This window comes from Capra hircus, chromosome 29 (assembly GCF_001704415.2).
Source record: "Capra hircus breed San Clemente chromosome 29, ASM170441v1, whole genome shotgun sequence".
NCBI classification, from domain to species: Eukaryota; Metazoa; Chordata; class Mammalia; order Artiodactyla; family Bovidae; genus Capra; species Capra hircus.
In genome coordinates this window covers 12,383,053-12,402,686 of record NC_030836.1, presented here as the reverse complement: position 1 = coordinate 12,402,686, position 19,634 = coordinate 12,383,053, and the positions used below count along the sequence as shown (strand labels likewise).

At 49.7% G+C, this 19,634-nt stretch overlaps 1 protein-coding gene across 1 annotated transcript; it reads right to left on the bottom strand.

The window, feature by feature from the left end:
• Positions 16,877-18,734, bottom strand: FAM181B (family with sequence similarity 181 member B). Its single transcript, XM_013975770.2, has one exon. The coding sequence runs from the start codon at positions 18,582-18,584 to the stop codon at positions 17,319-17,321; it is 1,266 nt and encodes a 421-aa protein (XP_013831224.2). The 5' UTR covers positions 18,585-18,734; the 3' UTR covers positions 16,877-17,318.

The following is a 19,634-nucleotide window of genomic DNA, read 5'->3' as shown; positions in this document are numbered from 1 at the left end:
AATGGCAACCCACTCCAGTGTTCTTGCCTGGAGAGCCCCAGGGCCGGGGGAGCCTGGTGGGCTGCCGTCTCTGGGGTCGCACAGCGTCGGACACGACTGAAGCGACTCAGCAGCAGCAGCAGCAGCAGGGAAGCTTCTGGCCACAGAGTCCTGTGCGCCTGTCATCACTAGGTGGCTCTCTAGGCCTTTGGATTCCCCAAGATTTCATCTGAGACAGCTTCCAGTGAAGCAGGATAAAAGGATTTTCCAGTTATCTGAGCAGAGATATAAACGGCCCTATTCTTCCTGGCCTCTCCCAAAGAACGGGTCTGGGCCTGCGTGTACCTCAGGGAGATTAGCAACAGAGAGAAGAGAAGGCACTGCAGTTAAGCAGGGCATGGGGGACCTCCACTGGAGGCAGAGAGGGCCTGGCCAGAGCCCCGACTCCAGCTGAGATGCTCAATGGGACAGCGTCTCACACTACTTCCATCTCCATCATGAAGTGGAGACTATAACACCGCGGACATCTCCTACAAGTTTCCAGCTTTTCCGAGTGCTTTCACCAACACTCTCTCCTTTGCCCCCATGACATCCCACTAGAATGGGCGTTAGGCATTGCTGGTCCCACTTTGCAGGTGGGGAAACAGAGGGACTAAATGAAAACTTACTTGCCCGAGGTTACAAGGCTAGTAAGAGGCAGAGGCAGAACTTGCCAGTCCTCCCATTGTTCTGCGCCCTGCACTTTATAAATCACTGCTGATTACTTGATCCCTTGTTCCTCACTATGGCATACTGATGACAAGCAGTCTCATTTGAAATAAAACTGTATTCATTTCACAGAGGAAAATATTGAGATTCAAGGAAGTCTAAGCAACCTGCCCATTTGGCAAGACTAAGGCCATAATTCACATTTCTAGATTTCCTCTTCAAACAGGCTTTTTAACCCAAACACCAAACACTGTAACTGGCCAAAAGGCCAATTTTCTCTACTTGCTGCCACATAGCATATAAATATTTAAATTCTTTTTAGATGTTTAGAAAAGGCCTTTTTCCTCTCTCACACCAGACATAATCCTATAATTTCGATCAGTGTCAAAATCACCCCAATCTTTTACACGCTCCTGTTGTACACTTGGTCAACTGCGTGAATGAAGAAAGTAGAAAATAAAGGCATTGACAGAGGCCGAGGAGCAGGCAGGTAATAGAAGTGGCCGGTCTTCCCATGCCCGCATGAGAAGCTTGTGGCACAGAACAGAGGTCTTCAGACTGGCTTCCAACCCTGGCCTGCCTGCACCAGCCACTTCAGCAGTGTAGGCGGAGCTGGGGCTGTTTCTCAAGCTGCCCCCTCACCCCGGGTGGTTCAGAAGATCAGTCAGGACTGAGGATCATTCTGCTCCCATGATCTGCCCTTGTGAGCAGATCTTTTCCCTTAGCCGAAAGGAAATGATAATCTCATGAGAAGAAATGATACCAAACTGACCTAAAAGTCAGCTACAAGCATTAGCTCAGAGTTGGGAACCATTAAAGAGCCAACGGGACTTTGATCGTCCAAAGACTCCAGGTGAAATGGGAATAAATTCACAGTTAAGGAGGGGACTGTATCCTCTGGCCACATGATTTTCAGATTCCACAAATATTTGCTAGTGTCTGAAACATGGCAGACAGTATTGGAGGCTGCTTACACTTCAGTTCATTTCACGACCATCATGTAGAGACAACAGTGTCCTCCTTTCAGAGATGATACTCAAAAATGGTCAAGGGACTGACCTACCCAGTGCTTGCAAGTACCAGAGTTAGTTACATCCCAATCAGAAACAAGGGCACTGACCATCTCCTGGAAGTCCACCTGGCCCTTTGCTAATAACTATATACATGATTTCTAATGGTCAGACCCACCGTAAACAGCATGCAATGTCCTTTTTCCCACTTTTCAGATGAGAAAACCAACACTTAGAAAGGTTCTTTAACTCCCAGTGGCATCAGTAGGGAAAGGCAGAAATAGAATTCAGCCCAGGTCCACCTGGGCTGTGCCTTGTGGGTCCAAGTTGCTGTTGTTGCAGCTGTGATGGTTCCCCCACTGTTTTCCAACTCACTCTGGGCAACTGGTGTGCGGTGACACGTAGAGGCAAAGGTAAGCCCCCTGCCCCCACCTCTGCTCAGAGAGAGGACAGTAATTAAAGTCAGGCTGCAGGCTCCCTGATTCCTCACACCATTGTGGGGAAGAGAACGGCTGCCTCTGGCAGCCACCCATGACCTGGGCCTGTGCCAAGGGGTTTCAGATTCTGCCGGAGTTCCGGGCTACTGTTCAAATGTGTCCCGGGTTTCGCTGGGCCCTTTGGTCCCCTGCCACGCAATGAAGTCCTGCTGTTTGGGGCATAACTGATTGAGAGATTGGATTCTGGGCAGCACTCTGCACCCAGGACTCTGGTGTCCTGGGGCTCCCCTGGCACAAAGATGACCACCCACCACTGGGGCCTCAGAGGGAGGGCTGGCCAGGAGCAGGATGGAGCGCACAGCGAGGGGCCAGTGCTCTCCCGCCCGCTGCTGCGAGCCCTTTGTGCCGGTTTTGTTTTGTGTTCTGGGGTAAAGGCTCCCTCCTCCATCACCCCTTTAGGAACCAGCTCATGTGAAGGGGCCCGTTAGTCACGGATTCCGAGTCATTGTGGAGGGATCGGGCATTTTCAGTGCCGGAGCTTCCACTGACCTTTTAAATACTGAGATGAAAAATAAAGATAAATCCAGAGCCCTTCCTCAGTGGATGCAGAGAAGAGAAAGGACCACAGAGTCTGAGGCTGTTTTCCTGCCCTCTGTAGAGGACTCTCTGGGCAACAGTAGTAACAATAACAGAGACAGGTTTAAAGAGGTCTTTATATAATGCCTGGGTCTCTATATACATCGTCTAATGGACCCATAACCTCCTGTGATATCATTATTGCCAACTGACAGAAGAAAAAGCTGAGACTCTGGTTTACTATTCTACCCAAGAGGTTCCCTGATAGCTCAGTTGATAAAGAATCGGCCTACAATGCAGGAGACTCCAGTTTGATTCCTGGTCAGGCAGATCCCCTGAGGAAGGGAAAGGCTACTCACTCCAGTATTCTTGGGCTTCCCTTGTGGCTCAGCTGGTAGAATCTGCCTGTATAGTCCACAGGATCGCAGAGTCAGACCCTACTGAGCGACTTTCGCTTTCACTTTTCCAAGGGCACACAGCTGAGAAGGCAGTGCAGGAATTCACATTCAGTTCTGTCTGGCTGCCTGACTCCAAAGATGCCCCTCAACATTCAGACCACCTAACCAATGTAGCCAAGACCTACCTGTGGTTGCTGTTCAGTCGCCCAGTCACGTCAGACTATTTGTGACCCCATGGGCTACAGCACGCCAAGCTTAACTCATGTCCATTGAGTGGCTAGGTAGGAGTTGCCAACTAGAGTAGGCTGGAACAGGAAATCAACTGGGAACCCTGAGGGAGCCTCCCTTAAAAATGAGGGCCCCATTGTCTTACTCTTTCAACAATTACCATGGAATGGGGGGCTTAACCACAGTCATGTATTCCTCACAGTTCCAGAGGCTGAAAGTTTGATATCAGGGGCCAGTGGGATAGGGTCCTTGGAAAGGCCCCTGCTTCTTTCTATGTCCTCACAGTGTGGGGAAGAGAGTGAGGAAACTTTCTGGTGTCTTCTTTTACAGGCACTAATTCCATTCATAAAGAACTCCACCCTTATGACCTAATTAACTCCCAAAGGCTCCATCTCCAAATACCACCACAGTGGAGATTAAGGTTTCAACATTTAGATTTGAGAGAGGACACACACATTCAATCCATAACACTTGTAGTTCAGGCAAAGGCTTTAAAAGGAAAAGCTGATTACCCAAGTATATCCTAGAAAGAGAGGAAGGAGAGTGTCTGTGTTGTTGGGTCCCTGAGGTGGTGGTTCTGGACGAGTCCCAACCTAGAGCTCCTGGGAGGAGACTGTCTTCCCACAGTGCACATGGGACCTTTGCAGCAAATGGGGTCAGCTGCACCAACAGGTCTGTACCTGAAAGTAAGATGAGTTTCCAGTCGTGAAACCCAGGGTGAGAGTTGCCTATACAGTGTTTTTGTACAAATTTTAAAAAGAAGAAGGCATCCCCTTTCTGGGTGCCCAGTTTAGTGGCGCGAGAATCAGCATGGGCTGGATTTTAGTTTCCACTCATCTCCTTGGCTGTGCAGACTCCACAGTGTATATGATCTGTATCACTCAGTGAAACCGAGTTGTATGACAAGCAATGACAGTAGCAGATTTATCAGACCCCAGTTCTAAACCCACTTGAATGGCCAAGCCAGTCTGGATCCCCTTTTTGGACTAAATGTCTATTTGGTCAGGTAAGCCTCCAGGGTCTGGTATGCTCTGGGGAGAGGGGAAGACTTTAGCAGAGAGATAGTAAGAATTCATACAAATAAGGCAGAAGGTATTTGAGCAGTCTGTAAAGAAACCCAGTTGCAGTTGTTCCCAGTTCTGTGGATTTGTTTATGCAAGTTAGACCACTCCGAGCTCCTTCACACTGAATGCGGCTCTTGTGTCTCTATCTTCTGTGACCACGTGTGTGTGCTTAGTCTCTCAGTCGTGTCCGACTCTTTACAACCCCATGGACTGTAGCCCGCCATGCTCCTCTGTCCATGGCGATTCTCCAAGCAAGAACACTGGAGTGGGTTACCATGCCTTCTTCCAGGGGATCTTCCTGACCCAGGGATCGAACCTATGACCATACACAGTGGGAATTCTCATGGTCAGGCATGAACTGCTTGATGGAAAAAATTGCCCTTAAGCATAATGTATGATCCTTTTAATGTACTGTTGAACTTGATTTGCTAATATTTTGTTGAGGATTTTGTTTCAATATTCCTCAGGGATATCGGCTTGTAATTTTCTTTCGTTGTAGTGTTGTCTGGCTGTGGTATGTCAATGAAAAAAATCTTGCCAGCCATATCAGTGAACAAAAGATATTGTAGCCATCAAGCCACTAAAGGGATTCATCAACCCACTGAAGGGATTCAGGATGGTGACGGATGCACTGTCCATTGCCAAGTCCTCAGCCTCTGCAGTCTCCTCCAGCTGCTCAGACTAAGGGGATTCAGGGTGAGAAAGCACAGGATTCTGGCCCCCAGGAAGCTGAGATGCTTATCAAAGGAATGATTTCAGTGAGCCCAGACCCTTGCATCTTTCCATATATAGAAAAGTGCTAAATTCCTTAACTGGAGAATTAACTTGTGTGTGTGTATGTGGTGTGTGTGCGCCAAGTAGCTTTAGTCATGTCTGACTCTGTAACCCAGTGGACTGTAGCCACCACAGTGGACTATCCATGGGGTTCTCCAGGCAAGAATACAGAAATGGGTTGCCACGCCCTCCTCTAGGGTAACTTCCCAACTGACAGATCAAATCCACGTCTCTTATATCTCCTGCATTGGCAGGTGATTCCACCTGAGATATCTGGTTTTCTTTAATTAATAGTGATCTTTTGATGTTCAAACTACCTGGTCTTTGATGTTAAAAACGCCTATATATCCTGGCTCCTCCCTTACCTCTTTGGAAACAGTCTCTGAGATGCTGTGTCCTGGATTTAAGTCGTCAGTTTTACCCACGGAATAAAGCATAATTCTCAACATTTAAGTTGTGGATTTTTTTTTTTTCAAGTTGTCAAGTATCAGGGAGATGCTAGCCTCACACAATGCAGCTGGCTTGACAATGATCAGACAGGGCCATGAGCTGTGCCCCATAGATGGGTAGGGCCACAGGCTGTAATCCACAACTGGACAGGGTGCTGGCTGTGCCATGCTGTGGGGCTGGCTCCCTGACTGGGTTGTGCCACCGACAGTGCTCAATAATCAACCTGGGCCTTAAGCTCTGAGTCTGGGAAGGATTAGTACCCTACCTCCCCAGCTGGGCAAGGCCACAATCGGTGCTCTGATGCTATGCAGGGTTGCTGGCCTGGCTCCCTGCCCAAACAGGGCAGCAAATTGGGCTCAGAGGTTGCTCAGGGTCTCTAGCCAGGCTTTCTTGTCAACCAGATCTGGAGGCTATGCTCAGCAAACAGTCAGGGCTGGGGGCTTGGCACCCTGTCTGGGTGGAGCCATAGGATGAGATCTACAGCCAGATAACCCTTTGGCTGCGAACCCAACCTGGGCAGAACTGCCCACAGAGTTCCCTGGCCAGAGAGGGCCACAGCTCGGCTCTGCGGTTAAGCAGGACCACTGGCTGGGCCCTCTGCTCAGGTGCCACCACCAGGAGGAACAAAGTCAGCCAAGACCCATGTGCTGTGCTGCTTCCTGTCTAGCTGACCCCTGGTCATCTAACCCTACTGATTCACACCCCTCCAGGGATTCCTGGGAGATAAGACAGGGCAAGTAGTCCTCCCAGGAGGCATCCTGGAACACTGAGGAAGCTGGATGTCAACCTTGAACTCTTCCTCCCACAGGAGAAGATGGAGGCCCTGGGGGACCCTTCAGAGAGCAACGCCAGCCTTGGGGAGAGGTGATACAAAGTGAAATCCTGCTCTTCTAATGCACTGTTCCCTGGTTTCCGTGATCCCAGGGAATGCCTCAGCCCCACTTCTGGGTTCTGGAATCTTCAGAGAGGCATCTTATTGTGCACAGTTGCTAGTCAGTCTTTCTGTGAAAGAGGTGGAAGGAACCACCTCTTCCACCATCTCGCTGACATCCCTCCTCCTGACTAATATTTCTTTATTACTATTTCCTGCCTTGAAAAAATAGTCATTCTTACACTGCTGCCAAACAAATAGAATCATGACTTCTTTGGTTAATTTCATGTGTGTGTGTGCTGAGTCATGTCCAGCTCTTTGTGACCTTAAGGACTGTAGCCTTCCAGGCTCCTCCATCCATGGGATTCTCCAGTCAAGAATATTGGAGTGGGTTGACCTACCCTCCTCCAGGGGATCTCCCCAGTTCAGAAATCAAACCTACAACTCTTGTGTCTCCTGCATTGCAGATAGATTCTTTACCCACTGAGTCACCTGGGAAGCCCCTAATTGCACGTTTTTAACAATTCTACTAATTTCTGACTTTAACAAAAACTTCTCCTTTTGGAAAATGAAAAGTGGTGGTCTTTCATGGGGTAAATATTACAAAGGCAATAAAACAGGGCTAGAGACACTGATGAGGACCAGGTTTGGATAGCAGCTTAGTCCCAAGGTCCCAGAGGCAAGTGGGACTTGAACTTGGGAATCTGTTGGGGGAAAAAGAAGTTGAGAGGGGCAGGTGAGACATTCAGCACTATTAGAATCCAGGAACAACAGTCACATGAGAGGCAGTATCTTAGTTCCAAGCCATCCTCAGAGGCATCTTGAGGCAGTGGCTGGAGCTGGCAGAGCATTTGGTAGCAGGGAGCACAGAGTCTGTCCAATAGCAAGGAGGGCCAGCAATTTGTTCACACGATAAGCCTCTGAGTCCCTGTACGTCAGACACAGGTAGTCCCTGGAGGTACAACAATGAAGGGGACATACACAGTGCCTGGGCTTACAAGCCTCAAGTCTAGCGCAGACAAAGGGCCAGGCCCCAGCTGAGTGAACTGGGTTTCCTGACAGAGCTCCGAAACACAGCTGAACTTGAGCAAGAGACAGGACCAAAGCGGTGCCACACAGATCAGACACACAGAGAGGAGGGCAGGGGAAAGGTGCCCCACCTGAGCACACAGATGCTTGTTCGCTTCCCCACCACCATCACTGGGCCAGTGGACCCCCCTCCTGGTGAGAAGCAGACCCCCTAGGCCCTGGCAGGATAGGTTCTTCCCGGCCCAGAGGCTGAGTATTTGCAGCCAAGCGATGCTGGATGCAATGAGTTTCAACAATAGCCTCAGAGAGCGTCACAAGTGGGAGGAGACACAGGAGAGGTGGGTGTGGTACCTGGGTTGGGAAGAGCCCCTGGAGGAGGACATGGTGAGCCACTCAGTATTCTTGCCTGGGGGAGCCAATGGACAGAGGAGCCTGGCGGGGTACAGCCCACAGGGTCGCAGAGTCAGACAGGACTGAAGCGACTGAGCATGCACACACGCCGCAAGTCAGCCCTCTGTCGGATGCGCTCATTCCACCAAGCCCGGCTCACTCTGAGCTGCTCAGTCTGCTTCCAACATTCTTCAGGCTGAGGAGAGCCCACCCTCAAACTGTGGACAGCTCCGACAGGCTGTGCTACATCTGTTCCGAGTCCCTTTCCTGGTATTCCTATTCCCCTAAAATGAAATGAAATCAAATCAAATGAGATAAAATAAAACAGAACAAAATAAGGCATGGTTAATTCTCCAAGCCAGGCTTCAGCAATACACGAACTGTGAACTCCCTGATGTTCAAGCTGGTTTTAGAAAAGGCAGAGGAACCAGAGATCAAATTGCCAACATCTGCTGGATCATGGAAAAAGCAAGAGAGTTCCAGAAAAACATCTATTTCTGCTTTATTGACTATGCCAAAGACTTTGACTGTGTGGATCACAATAAACTGTGGAAAATTCTGAAAGAGATGAGAATACCAGACCACCTGACCTGCCTCTTGAGAAATCTGTATGCAGGTCAGGAAGCAACAGTTAGAACTGGACATGGAACAACAGACTGGTTCCAAATAGGAAAAGGAGTCTGTCAAGGCTGTATATTGTCACCCTGCTTATTTAACTTCTATGCAGAGTACATCATGAGAAACACTGGACTGGAAGAAACAAAAGCTAGAATCAAGATTGCCGGGAGAAAAGAACCTCAGATATGCAGATGACACCACCCTTATGGCAGAAAGTGAAGAGGAACTAAAAAGCCTCTTGATGAAAGTGAAAGACAAGAGCGAAAAAGTTGACTTAAAGCTCAACATTCAGAAAACAAAGATCATGGCATCCGGTCCATGGGAAATAGATGGGGAAACAGTGGAAACAGTGTCAGACTTTATTTTTTTGGACTCCAAAATCACTGCAGATGGTGACTGCAGCCATGAAATTAAAAGACGCTTACTCCTTAGAAGAAAAGCTATGACCAACCTAGATAGTATATTCAAAAGCAGAGACATTACTTTGCCGACTAAGGTCTGTCTAGTCAAGGCTATGGTTTTTCCAGTGGTCATGTATGGATGTAAGAGTTGGACTGTGAAGAAGGCCGAGCGCCAAAGAATTGATGCTTTTGAACTGTGGTGTTGGAGAAGACTCTTGAGAGTCCCTTGGACTGCAAGGAGATCCAACCAGTCCATTCTGAAGGAGATCAGCCCTGGGATTTCTTTGGAAGAAATGATGCTAAAGCTGAAGCTCCAGTCCTTTGGCCACCTCATGCAAAGAGTTGACTCATTGGAAAAGACTCTGATGCTGGGAGGGATTGGGGGCAGGAGGAGAAGAGGACGACCAAGGATGAGATGGCTGGATGGCATCACAGACTCAATGGACGTGAGTCTGAGTGAACTCCGGGAGTTGGTGATGGACCGGGAGGCCTGGCGTGCTGCAATTCATGGGGTCGCAAAGAGTCGGACACAACTGAGCAACTGAACTGAACATAGGTCTTGTGTAAGTACACATACACACACACACACACATGCAGAAAAAAAAAAACAACCTTTGTGTGGCACAATAAATAGGATTTATTTTGCTTGTCATAGTGTTCATTCCTTTATAGTTTCCTAGGACTGCTATAACAAAGCGCCACAAACTAATTGGTGGCTTCGAAAAATAGCAACGTACCGTCTCACAGTCCTAGAGGCTAGCAGTCTGAAATCGAGGTGTCGGTGGGGTCTCCGTGAAGGTGCTGGAGAAACATGCTTCCCGGTCTCTTCCAGCTTCTGCTGTTCGTGGGCAACCTCTGGCACGCCTTAGCTTACAGACACACCTTGCAATCACATGGCTATCTTCTCCCTGCATATCTTCACGCTGTCTTCCCTCTGCATATGTCTCTGGGTCCAAATTTTTCCTTTTTATAAGGACACCAGTCATACTGGAATAGCTTCCACCCTAGTGACTTCATTTTAATTTGATAACCTCTGATGACTTAAGACCCTATTTCCAAATGAGGTCACATTCTGAGGGTCTGTCTGGGGAGTTAGGACTTTTGAGGGAATACAATCCAATCCATAACATTTATTCTAGGTAATAAGTGATCTTGAGACTGTTGTCAAAAATCTAGCCAGGTATTCTTCCTCCTCCCCTCTCCTCCCTCTCCTTCCCTACCATCACATTCTATGAAAAAATGAATATGATTTTTCTCAACTTGGAATATGTTTCTAAGAACATCACATTTTGAAAGTGAAAAAGTCTTTCATTTAGCAATTAAACTAGCTAGTACTTTGTGACATCTCTCAGATTATTTTCCTGTATTGCTTCTTCACTCTCATATTAGCACTAAACATCTCCTGTATCTATAATTTGAACTAACTGTCCAACTCAATTTTAGACTCACTGAGAACAGGGCTTCTAGTTATGGTTAATCTCAAGGAAGAAAATTCTGGTCACACTCTATACATGAAACAAATGACTGAAAGCATGTTTTAATATCCACTGTGCCTGCCACCAAGTGCACTTTTTTTTTAAGTCACTCAGTCATGTCCGATGCTTTGTAACCCCATGGACTGTACACTCCATGGAATTCTCCAGGCCAGAATACTGGAATGGGTAGTCTTTCCTTTCTCCAGGGGATCTTCCCAACCCAGGGATCAAACCCAAGTCTCCCATACTGCAGGTGGATTCTTTACCAGCTAAGCCACAAAGGAAAGCCCAAGAATACGGGAGCGGGCAGCTTATCCCTTCTCCAGCAGATCTTTCCAACCCAGGAACCGAACTGGGGTCTTGTGCATTGCGGGCGGATTCTTTACCAGTTGAGCCACCAGGGAAGCCCAAGAACACTGGAGTGGGCAGCTTGTCCCTTCTCCAGCAGATCTCTCCAACCCAGGAATGGAATTGGGGCCACAGCATTGCGGGCGGATTCTTTACCAACTGAGCCACAAAGGGAAGCCCAACAACACTGGGGTGGGCAGCTTATCCCTTCTCCAGATCTTCCCAACCCAGGGATTGCATTGGGGCCTCGTGCGCTGTGGGCAGATTCTTTACCAGCTGAGCTACCAGGGAAGCCCTCCCACCAAGTGCACTGCTCCAGGCAAAATAACTTTGTCCTTTGGTTCAACAGCATTACTAGCATAGTTGTTCTTGCCACGTACATGAATCCTGCCACAATTAGGGTTTCCACAGAAAGTAGGCTCTCTTTGAACATTAGCTCTTTAGCAAATAGTGGCATATGGCCATTTGACCATATGCCTGCCATAAGTCCAATGTGAAGTTTCTTTTTCAACTTTAAAGCCCCATACAATTCAGTCAATAATCATTTATGAGATGTAATTATTGCCAAATTCCAGAAAATGATAGGAATGCAGAGGTTAGTACCGCCCTCTATAGACAAGTCAGAGGAATAAATATCTGCTGTTATAATAGTATGATTAACAGCAAGAAGATAAGCCTGGAGGTCTTGGAGTAGCATAGCTGATTCCATGGTAGAGGCACTTAACTGATTCAGAGAGGTTTTAAAAGGTGACACTTAAGCTGAGAATGACAGGTTTAGTGGAAACGAACAAGCAGAGAAAATGGGGATTACATTCCAGGCATAGGCAGAAGAGGGGTAAATTCATGAAAGTGCCACGGATATAGAGCATTCAAGCACCTATCTATAGTTGGTACTAGATTCCTACAACATGGAGACTAGAGGGGAGTGGGAGGGACTGGAGCAGTGACTGGAGAGGCTGACAGGACCCGTGTGTTTGAGCTACCAATTCTAAACTTTACCTTGAAAGTGACAAAAAACACTGAAGGATTATAAGCAACGGAGTGATGACACAGAGTTGCTTTTCTGGCACTAACGCATCATCCAGCAATGAGGAGGATGAGTTAAAGGATGGAGAGTTCAGAGATAACGAGGTCTTTAGATCATTGCAGGAGATGAGGTGAGGGGTGATGAGGACCCCAACCAAGGAAGGGGCTGGGACAGAAGAGCAGAGGAGACACAGGAACAGGGCCTTTCCAACTGCAGGCCCAACCTACTAGTGAGTCGTAACAGCAATCAATGGATAATAGCCAGGCTTCATTAACAAATAGGAAAAAATATATTGATGTACCACACAGCTCCTACATGAATCAGGGCTTTGGAAAGAAAACACACACACACACACACACACACAACTTCAATTATCTACCAAAACAGATCATTGAATATTAATACAGATAATAATCTACTACTATTTAAGTTATTAAATATGGGTATGTTTGTATGAATATAGTTATATTGAGTCAGGATATAAAATTAAGTTTTTCTGAAGATCATGAATAAAAATATTTGAAACATACTGACTTAGAGACTAGTTCAGAATAGGCCTTGGTAACCATTTGGACAAGATGAGAGGCTACAAGAAAAAAAATGTGGCTAGGTTGACAATAGCTATTCAGGTATGTTTAGCTTTGGGACATAAAGTTGAAGGAGTTTATGCCCCGCCCCACCCCCTGAGAAGCTATATAGGAAATAAACGGGAAACTGCTCTAGGATGGAGGAAAGAAGCTGAGGCTGCAACGATAGATCTTGGGGTTGTCAGGGCATTCGTGATCAAGGAAGCCTTGGGAAGTGCCACCCTCACATGGAGAGAATATGTGGAGTGTGAACAGCAAAGGGCAGAAGTGAGGACACCCGGGGGCACACCAGAGTGTGAGAACACCAGCAAGCAGAGGAAGAAGTCCTGGCCAGAAAGTTAGGAGGGAAACCAGACTTCCAAAGACCCAAGAGGAGTTTCAGGAAGATGGAGCCCAGTTGTTCAGATGCAGCGCAAAGGCCTTGAAATTTGAGGCCAAAGACTCTACAGTTGGTAACTGCGGCTTCATGAGAACAATCTGGGGGAAATAATGGGCAGAAGTAGGCTTCCCTGGTGGCTCAGACGGTAAAGAGTCTACCTGCAGTGCAGGAGACCCGGCTTCAATCCCTGGGTCAAGGAGATCCTCTTGAGAAGGAAATGGCAACCCACTCTAGTATTCTTGCCTGGAAAATCCCATGGATGGAGGAGCCTGGGAGGCTACAGTCCATGGGGTTGTAAAGAATCGGACGTGGCTGAGCGATTTCACTTCACTTCAATGGGCAGAAGTAGATTGACTAACTGCACCAGTTTGCGCAGGATTGGGGGCTTTCTTGCTACATGGCACTTTCAATGCTAACACTGGACAGTGCTATGCAAACTGGGATGGTTGGTCACCTTAGGACTCAAAATAGTTAAGGTTTAAGTTGCAGGTGAGATGGAGGAAAAAGCGTGGATTCTTTTTCTGAGAGACTCCAACTCTAAAAAGAAGAATGTAGAGTAATATTCCCTGTAGAGAAGGAAACGGGATCAACAGTTTTAGACTTCTTTATTCCTCCTCTTTCTTACTTTAAAGCCATGCTAAAGGCTTAGTTCTACAATGAAAGGAACCAGTGAGGATGAGGTTGCAGCTGTAAGAGACTAGGGATAATTGATGGGGCAGCATCTTGTCCTCAAGAAGCAGAAGAGGCAGACGCTGAGTCCTGAAGGAAGAAGGTCCCACCTGCTTGAGAGAAAATTCCATGTGTGTAAGCGGGGATGGGAAATCAAAGGGGATTACAACAGATGCTTTCCATCTTGTCAGGACATGGAGTGAGGAGAGAGGTGGGACTGAGGCTTGAAGGGAGATGAGCAAAGGCGTGGAACAGCTGTTCAGATGTAAGAAGACTAAAACACATTCCAGGAAACAAGGAATGCCCAGCTGAGATGGGGAGTCATGAACATGCAGAGTACAATGTAATTATTATTACTAACTAAGCTAAGGTCCCCAGCCTGTCCAAAGTCATACAACTGCAAGCATATTATAACATATTTCCATTCTTGAAAAATATCTGATGCTGTTTTAGTCTCTGAGTCATGTCCAACGCTTTGTGGCCCCTTGGACTATAGCCCACCAAGCTCCTCTATCCACAGGATTTCCCAGGCAAGAATACTGGAGTGGGTTGCCATTTCCTTCTTTAGGGGATCTTCTTGACCCAGGGATCAAACCCACATCTCTTCCTTACAGGTAGATTCTTTCCATTGAGCCAAGGAAGCTCCTTGAAAAAATCTACCATTGCACTTAAGAATTGTCTATGGGCAAGTATATGGTTAAACAGGAGACAAAAATACTTGCTAAACAGGCTTCAGGGAAAAATGACATGAGAGAAAGCAACAGTGTGTTCAGCCTTTGGCAGGACTGTTACTAAATGGGCACTCCTCACAGTACTGCTGTAGGGGGCACAATCCGACACACATGAGCCCAGGCTGGAAAGTAACACAGGGAGCAGAATCAGAGATCGGGCAGTTTGGAACCTACAGAGGGGCCAAGCACACATTCCCAGCACCCTGGATGGCTTGGCACCTTGACCTAATGCCAAGTCTTGGCTGCCTGATACTAAGAACTCTCTCTCCTTCTTGGTGGGCATTTATACATACCCTATGCCAAATCCCCATGATAATCCTTTGAGATAGTTCTCCAGCTTTGCCAACGGGGAAGACTGTGTTTCAATATGGTTAACTAGTCCATGACTGGTAAATTAGCAGGGATGAGATGTAGCTAAGCTGACTGACTTAGCCCCTCCCTTTGCCCTTCTTTATTTTCACCCGTAACAATGAGGATAATAACAATATCTAAGCAGAGGCCTTTGTTAGTATTAAATGAGATCACGTATGTGAAAGTGCCAGGCACCCCCACAGACGCTGCTCATTTATTTGTCCAGCACAGCAGTTTTCAACTGGTAGTAATTTTGCCCCCAGGGGATCTGTGGGCAACGGGGATATTTTTGATTGTCACAAGTAGGGGGATGCTATTGGTCTCTAGTGGGTACAGGCCAGGGATGCTGCTAAAAGTTCTACTGTGCACAACCCCCACAACAAAGAATTCACCTGCCCAAAATGTCAGTGGTGGTGAGGTAGACCCCTGCGAGCAGCATAATGCAGAGGACTGGGAATCATACACGCGAACAAAGCACAACAGGGTCTCACAAGTAACAGGTCGCAGTGATAGGATGCTTGTAGATCTGGATCTTGGACCCACTACGTGCTTTTGGCAAGGTATTTAACCTGTCTGCATCTTACCTTTCAAATGGGGATCATAATAGTATAAAGTCACCTCAATAAGTTAAATTATTGCTGAATAATTTTCTGCTAGCACAATGAAATTACTCACTTGTCACCACCTTGAAATTTAATAGACACCAAGTGTCTGAAGATGCCAAGGGTTCTTTTCATAGTTAACAAGGCTCGCTGCTGTATTTCCCGTAGTGCCTTCTCAAGACAGCTTTTCTTCAGAAGTGACTTCAGGATAGCATTGAAAGTTGTCTGCCATGGCTCAGTACCATTTGTTCTTTCCCCAAATTCTTTTCTGAAAAGATGGCAGTACTTTTGATTTACACAAACACTGACCTAGATTCTAAAATCTTTTGCCTAACACTGGGTTTCAACTTTCTCCCATGTAGACACTCTTACCCTCTATCTTGGCTACCTGAACAGAAGCAGCTCTCTGCTCTACAATATAACCAGTAGGCAATATCTTCTATTGAAGGGGTGGTGGCCTCTCGACATTTTCACCAGAAAAGTCTACAGAACTGAAGGGCCCCCTTTCTTCTTTCCAGCGGCTCACTTCCCACCCACTCTTTCCTCCTCTGCCCCTCAACCATCCTGCTATGCTGCCACTTCATGGCTGGTTAAAATATGTCTCTTTTCCCCAATCTCCCTATGATAATCAGATCCGACTCCTCTCCAGGGCTCCTTCAGGTTCTATTCATCGAACCTGCTATCCAGGGAAGACTCCTCGGAAACTTCACACCTTCCCTACTCACTTTCTAGGAGAGAATGTACGTCTAGGGAGTGAGGAAGCACAGACAGGCAGAAACCAACAGATGGGGAGGGGAAGAGGAGGAAAGAGGGCAGAGAGAGCACAGCTTGTAAGGGAAAAGGCAAACAGATCAGCCAGCAAAGAGCATGGGGCTCACAACCCTAATGGCTTCCATGTGTAGAAAACATTTATCTATGTGCATAAAGTCCATACACCTGCAGTACCAATCCAACAACGGGAGGCGGGGTAGGCTCAAGGCATGTTAGGTATTTTCCCTCTGAGCTACCCAACAAGCAGTAAAAGAGTGAAAAGCAGAGGACTATTGTCATCCCCACCCTCTGAGATAAGGAAACTTGGATGCAAAGATGTTATAATTGGCCTAGTCTCCACCTCCCAAGGAGAAGGCAATGGCAACTCACCCAAGTACTCTTGCCTGGAAAATCCCATGGATGGAGGAGCCTGGTAGGCTGCAGTCCACGGGGTGGCTAAGGGTCGATCAGGACTGAGCATCTTCACTTTCACTTTTCACTTTCATGCATTGGAGAAGGAAATGGCAACGCACTCCAGTAGTATTGCCTGGAGAATCCCAGGGACAGAGGAGCCTAGTGGGCTGCCATCTATGGGGTCACACAGAGTCGGACACGACTGAAGTGACCTAGCCACCTCCCAAAGTGGCTGAAGCATGGGAAAACGAGAGAAATAGACTCCAGGTTTGCTGACTTTCTCCCATACCAAAAATCTTCAAGAAAAGCCCACAGGAAAAAAAACATCAGAGAGAGCAATGAGAGTCCAGAAAAAGAGAAATGAACAACAGCACTGATAAGAATGGGAGAGATAAAGAGATGGAAGAAACAAGGGGGGTGGAAGAAAAACAGGCGGAAAAATGACAGAGACTGACCCCGGTCCCCAACCGGGGATCAGTAAAGGGAGGGTCGCGGTGGCACACTGGCCTCACGTCCTCAATAACACTGTCACTAACAAGGCAAAGAGACCACACAGGAAACCATCCTCTAAGAAGACACCCAAATCAATAACAACATACCTCTGCTCCAGTCTTTTCAATACAGACTTTAATTCACAACGCGCTCAAAGGGGAGGGAAGGGGAGAGCCCAGAGCACTGTTGGGAAGGGGCTATTACACTAAACACACTAACCTTTTGATGAAAAGTTGACAAAGAGAAAGGGGGCTGCAGAAGCCACCTCCTGCCCCTTCTGCCATCCCCACCCCATTCCCCCATCCCGTCTTGGTTTCTTGGCTCGATTGATTCGGTAAGAACCTATCACCAGCTTTTTTTTTTTTTTAAACATGAGGCTGTGGTTAAAACAACCCCCAACTCCTTTTCATCTCTTTTTCTGAAGTTTCTTTTATTAATCGAATTTTTAAAATCCCGTTTCAACTCCACGTGCATTTGACGGTCGTTCTTAAGGCTCGGGAGAGACCCAGAGCGGGGAGCCCCAAGCGCAGTGTCTGCTGTGGAAGAAGGATGCAGCGCAGTCAGTCCCGGGGCGCCCCCTCCTCGCCGGGCGCCCCTTCCCAAGCCCCGTCGGGTCTCCAAAGGCCGGGGAACGCCGTGCGGCTGTAGCCCGCGCTGTAGTCGTAGGACACCTGTTGGGGCGGCGGCGGCGGCGCCGGGGGCAGAGCGCAGTCTGAGAAGAAGGGAGCGAACGAGGCCAAGAGGCCGGGCCCGTCGTCCCCTCCGGGAGAGTCCGCGGCGGCGGGGTAAACGGAGCGCAAGGGCTCGTTCAAGGTCAAGCCACCGCCGGGCGCGGGCAGGGGCGGCTTCTTGGTCGCGGGGCCGCCCGGGGCGCTCCAGGGCTCGGGGTACAGTAGGCTCCCCACCATCGCGGGCTGGGACTCAAAGAGGCCGGGCTCCAGCTCCGGGGGTCCCCGCAGGACGGCGGCCCCGGCGGGGAACACATCGAGAGGCTCCGCGGCAAGTAGGGCACCCGCCTCGGTGCCCGCGCCGTAGTCGGGCCCCAGAAGCTCGAAGAACTCGGCGGCCTCTGAGCCCTTCTCCAAGTCACCCAGGCTCACGCCGGGCCCCGACGGGCCGCACCCGCCGCCGCCGCCGCCCGCCCGGGACGGCTCGGTGAAGAAGGACGGCGGCAGGTTGCGAGCCCGCAGCGGGACCTTCCTGGAGCCAGGGACCGCCGGGCCGCCCGCGGAGCAGGCCGTGTCCCCTCCCACGAGCCCGGCCGCGGGCGCCGCCTCCGCAGCCCTGGCCGGATCGGCGCCCCCGGGGACGTGGCGCAGCGAGTCGAAGAGCGCGGCCAGGCTCCGGCTCTGCAGGCTGGCGGCAGCTGCGGCCTGCGACGCCTCCCGCCGGGGAGCCGCCTTGCCGTGGGCCGGGACCGGGACCGTCTGGGCGCCGGCGAGCGGGCGCTTGGCAGGCATGTCGGCGGCGCCCGGGGAGGGCGGGCCCGGGGGCGCGGCGCCCATGAGGCCGCTGCAGCGCTTGATCTGCTTCTGCAGGTACTTGCGGTGGTTCACCTTCCGCTTCGATTTGCCGGGCTTGTCCAGGGCCAGCTTGATGTTGCTAGACGCGGAGTCGATGAAGCTGAGCAGGTCGCGGGTGGCCTCGCGCGCGTCCCCGCTCTCGGCGCCCGCCAGCAGCGAGCCCGCCGGCGTCCCGGTCTCCTCATCCTCGAAACAGCAGCCCTTGTCCAGGGCTCCGAAGGCGCCTCCCAGCCCGTCCGGGGAGCCCCCGAAGCCGAAGGGGACGAAGGGGTGCGTGCTGAGGAGCGCCGCCTGGACTGCCATCGCCTCCGCTCCGGGGCGGCCGGGGCGCCGCCGGCCGCTTCCCGCCCGCCGCCCAGGCCCGGCTGCCGCCCTGGCGCGGTGCGCGCGGGGTAGCTTCCTCGTTCGGGGCCGGCTCGCTGCTCGGCCTCCCGGGGGAGCTCATTAGGTCTTGTAAGCGAGGGGAGGAGGGAGGGAGCGCGCGGCGACCGCCCCGGTGGCGAAGGGGAGGGGCTTACTTAGCGGGGCTTAGTCGAGGAGTCGGGGCGAAGGGGTCGCTTTTCTAGTTTTCTAGGCTTTCTCAAGCTCATCTTCTTAACCCCTTAGTTTCCCTTCGCCCCGCGCGTTTCTCTTGGCCAGCTCCAGCCGCAAGATGTGAAGATGGGGTGGCGCGTGCTCAAACTCCAGCTCCTATACAACCACACCCGGGCGTGGGGCACTCTCCCTAAGGCTGAGAAGGCAAGAAGACACGAGGGTTTCAACCCCAGCTCTAGTAATAATAGTAACCACCGGCTACGGAGCTTGGGAGCTTCCCAGATGGCGCTAGTGGTAAAGAACCTGCCTAGCAATGCAGGAGATGTAAGAGATCCAGGTGCAATCCCCTGGGTTGGGACGATTCAAGGGGAGGAGAGCACGGCAACCCACTCCAGTATTCTTGCCTGGAAACTCCCATGGACGGAGGAGCCTGGCGGGGCTATGGTCCATAGGGAAGCAAAGAGTTGGACACGACTGAGGCAACTTAACACACACCAGGAACTTGCTTATGCCAGGCACTGTCCCTGCACTACCTCATTTAACCTTTGAACAATAGTCCTTTGAAGTACCTATTATCACTATCCAACAAAGGAGGAGACTGAGCCTCAGAGAGTTTCAGGGAGTTGGCCAAAGCTATATCCAGTCCAGGCTGACTCCAAAACTATTCCTAAGACCTTGACAAAACCTAGGTTCTTTCTTGGCCTCGGGCTTCCTCCCCTATCAGATGGGAGAAGGAAGCTAGTGTCTCTACAAGGTCTAGCCCTGGTCCTAAGATTCGAACTCGAGATTCAGATTTTCATTCTCAACTCTGATGCTCAT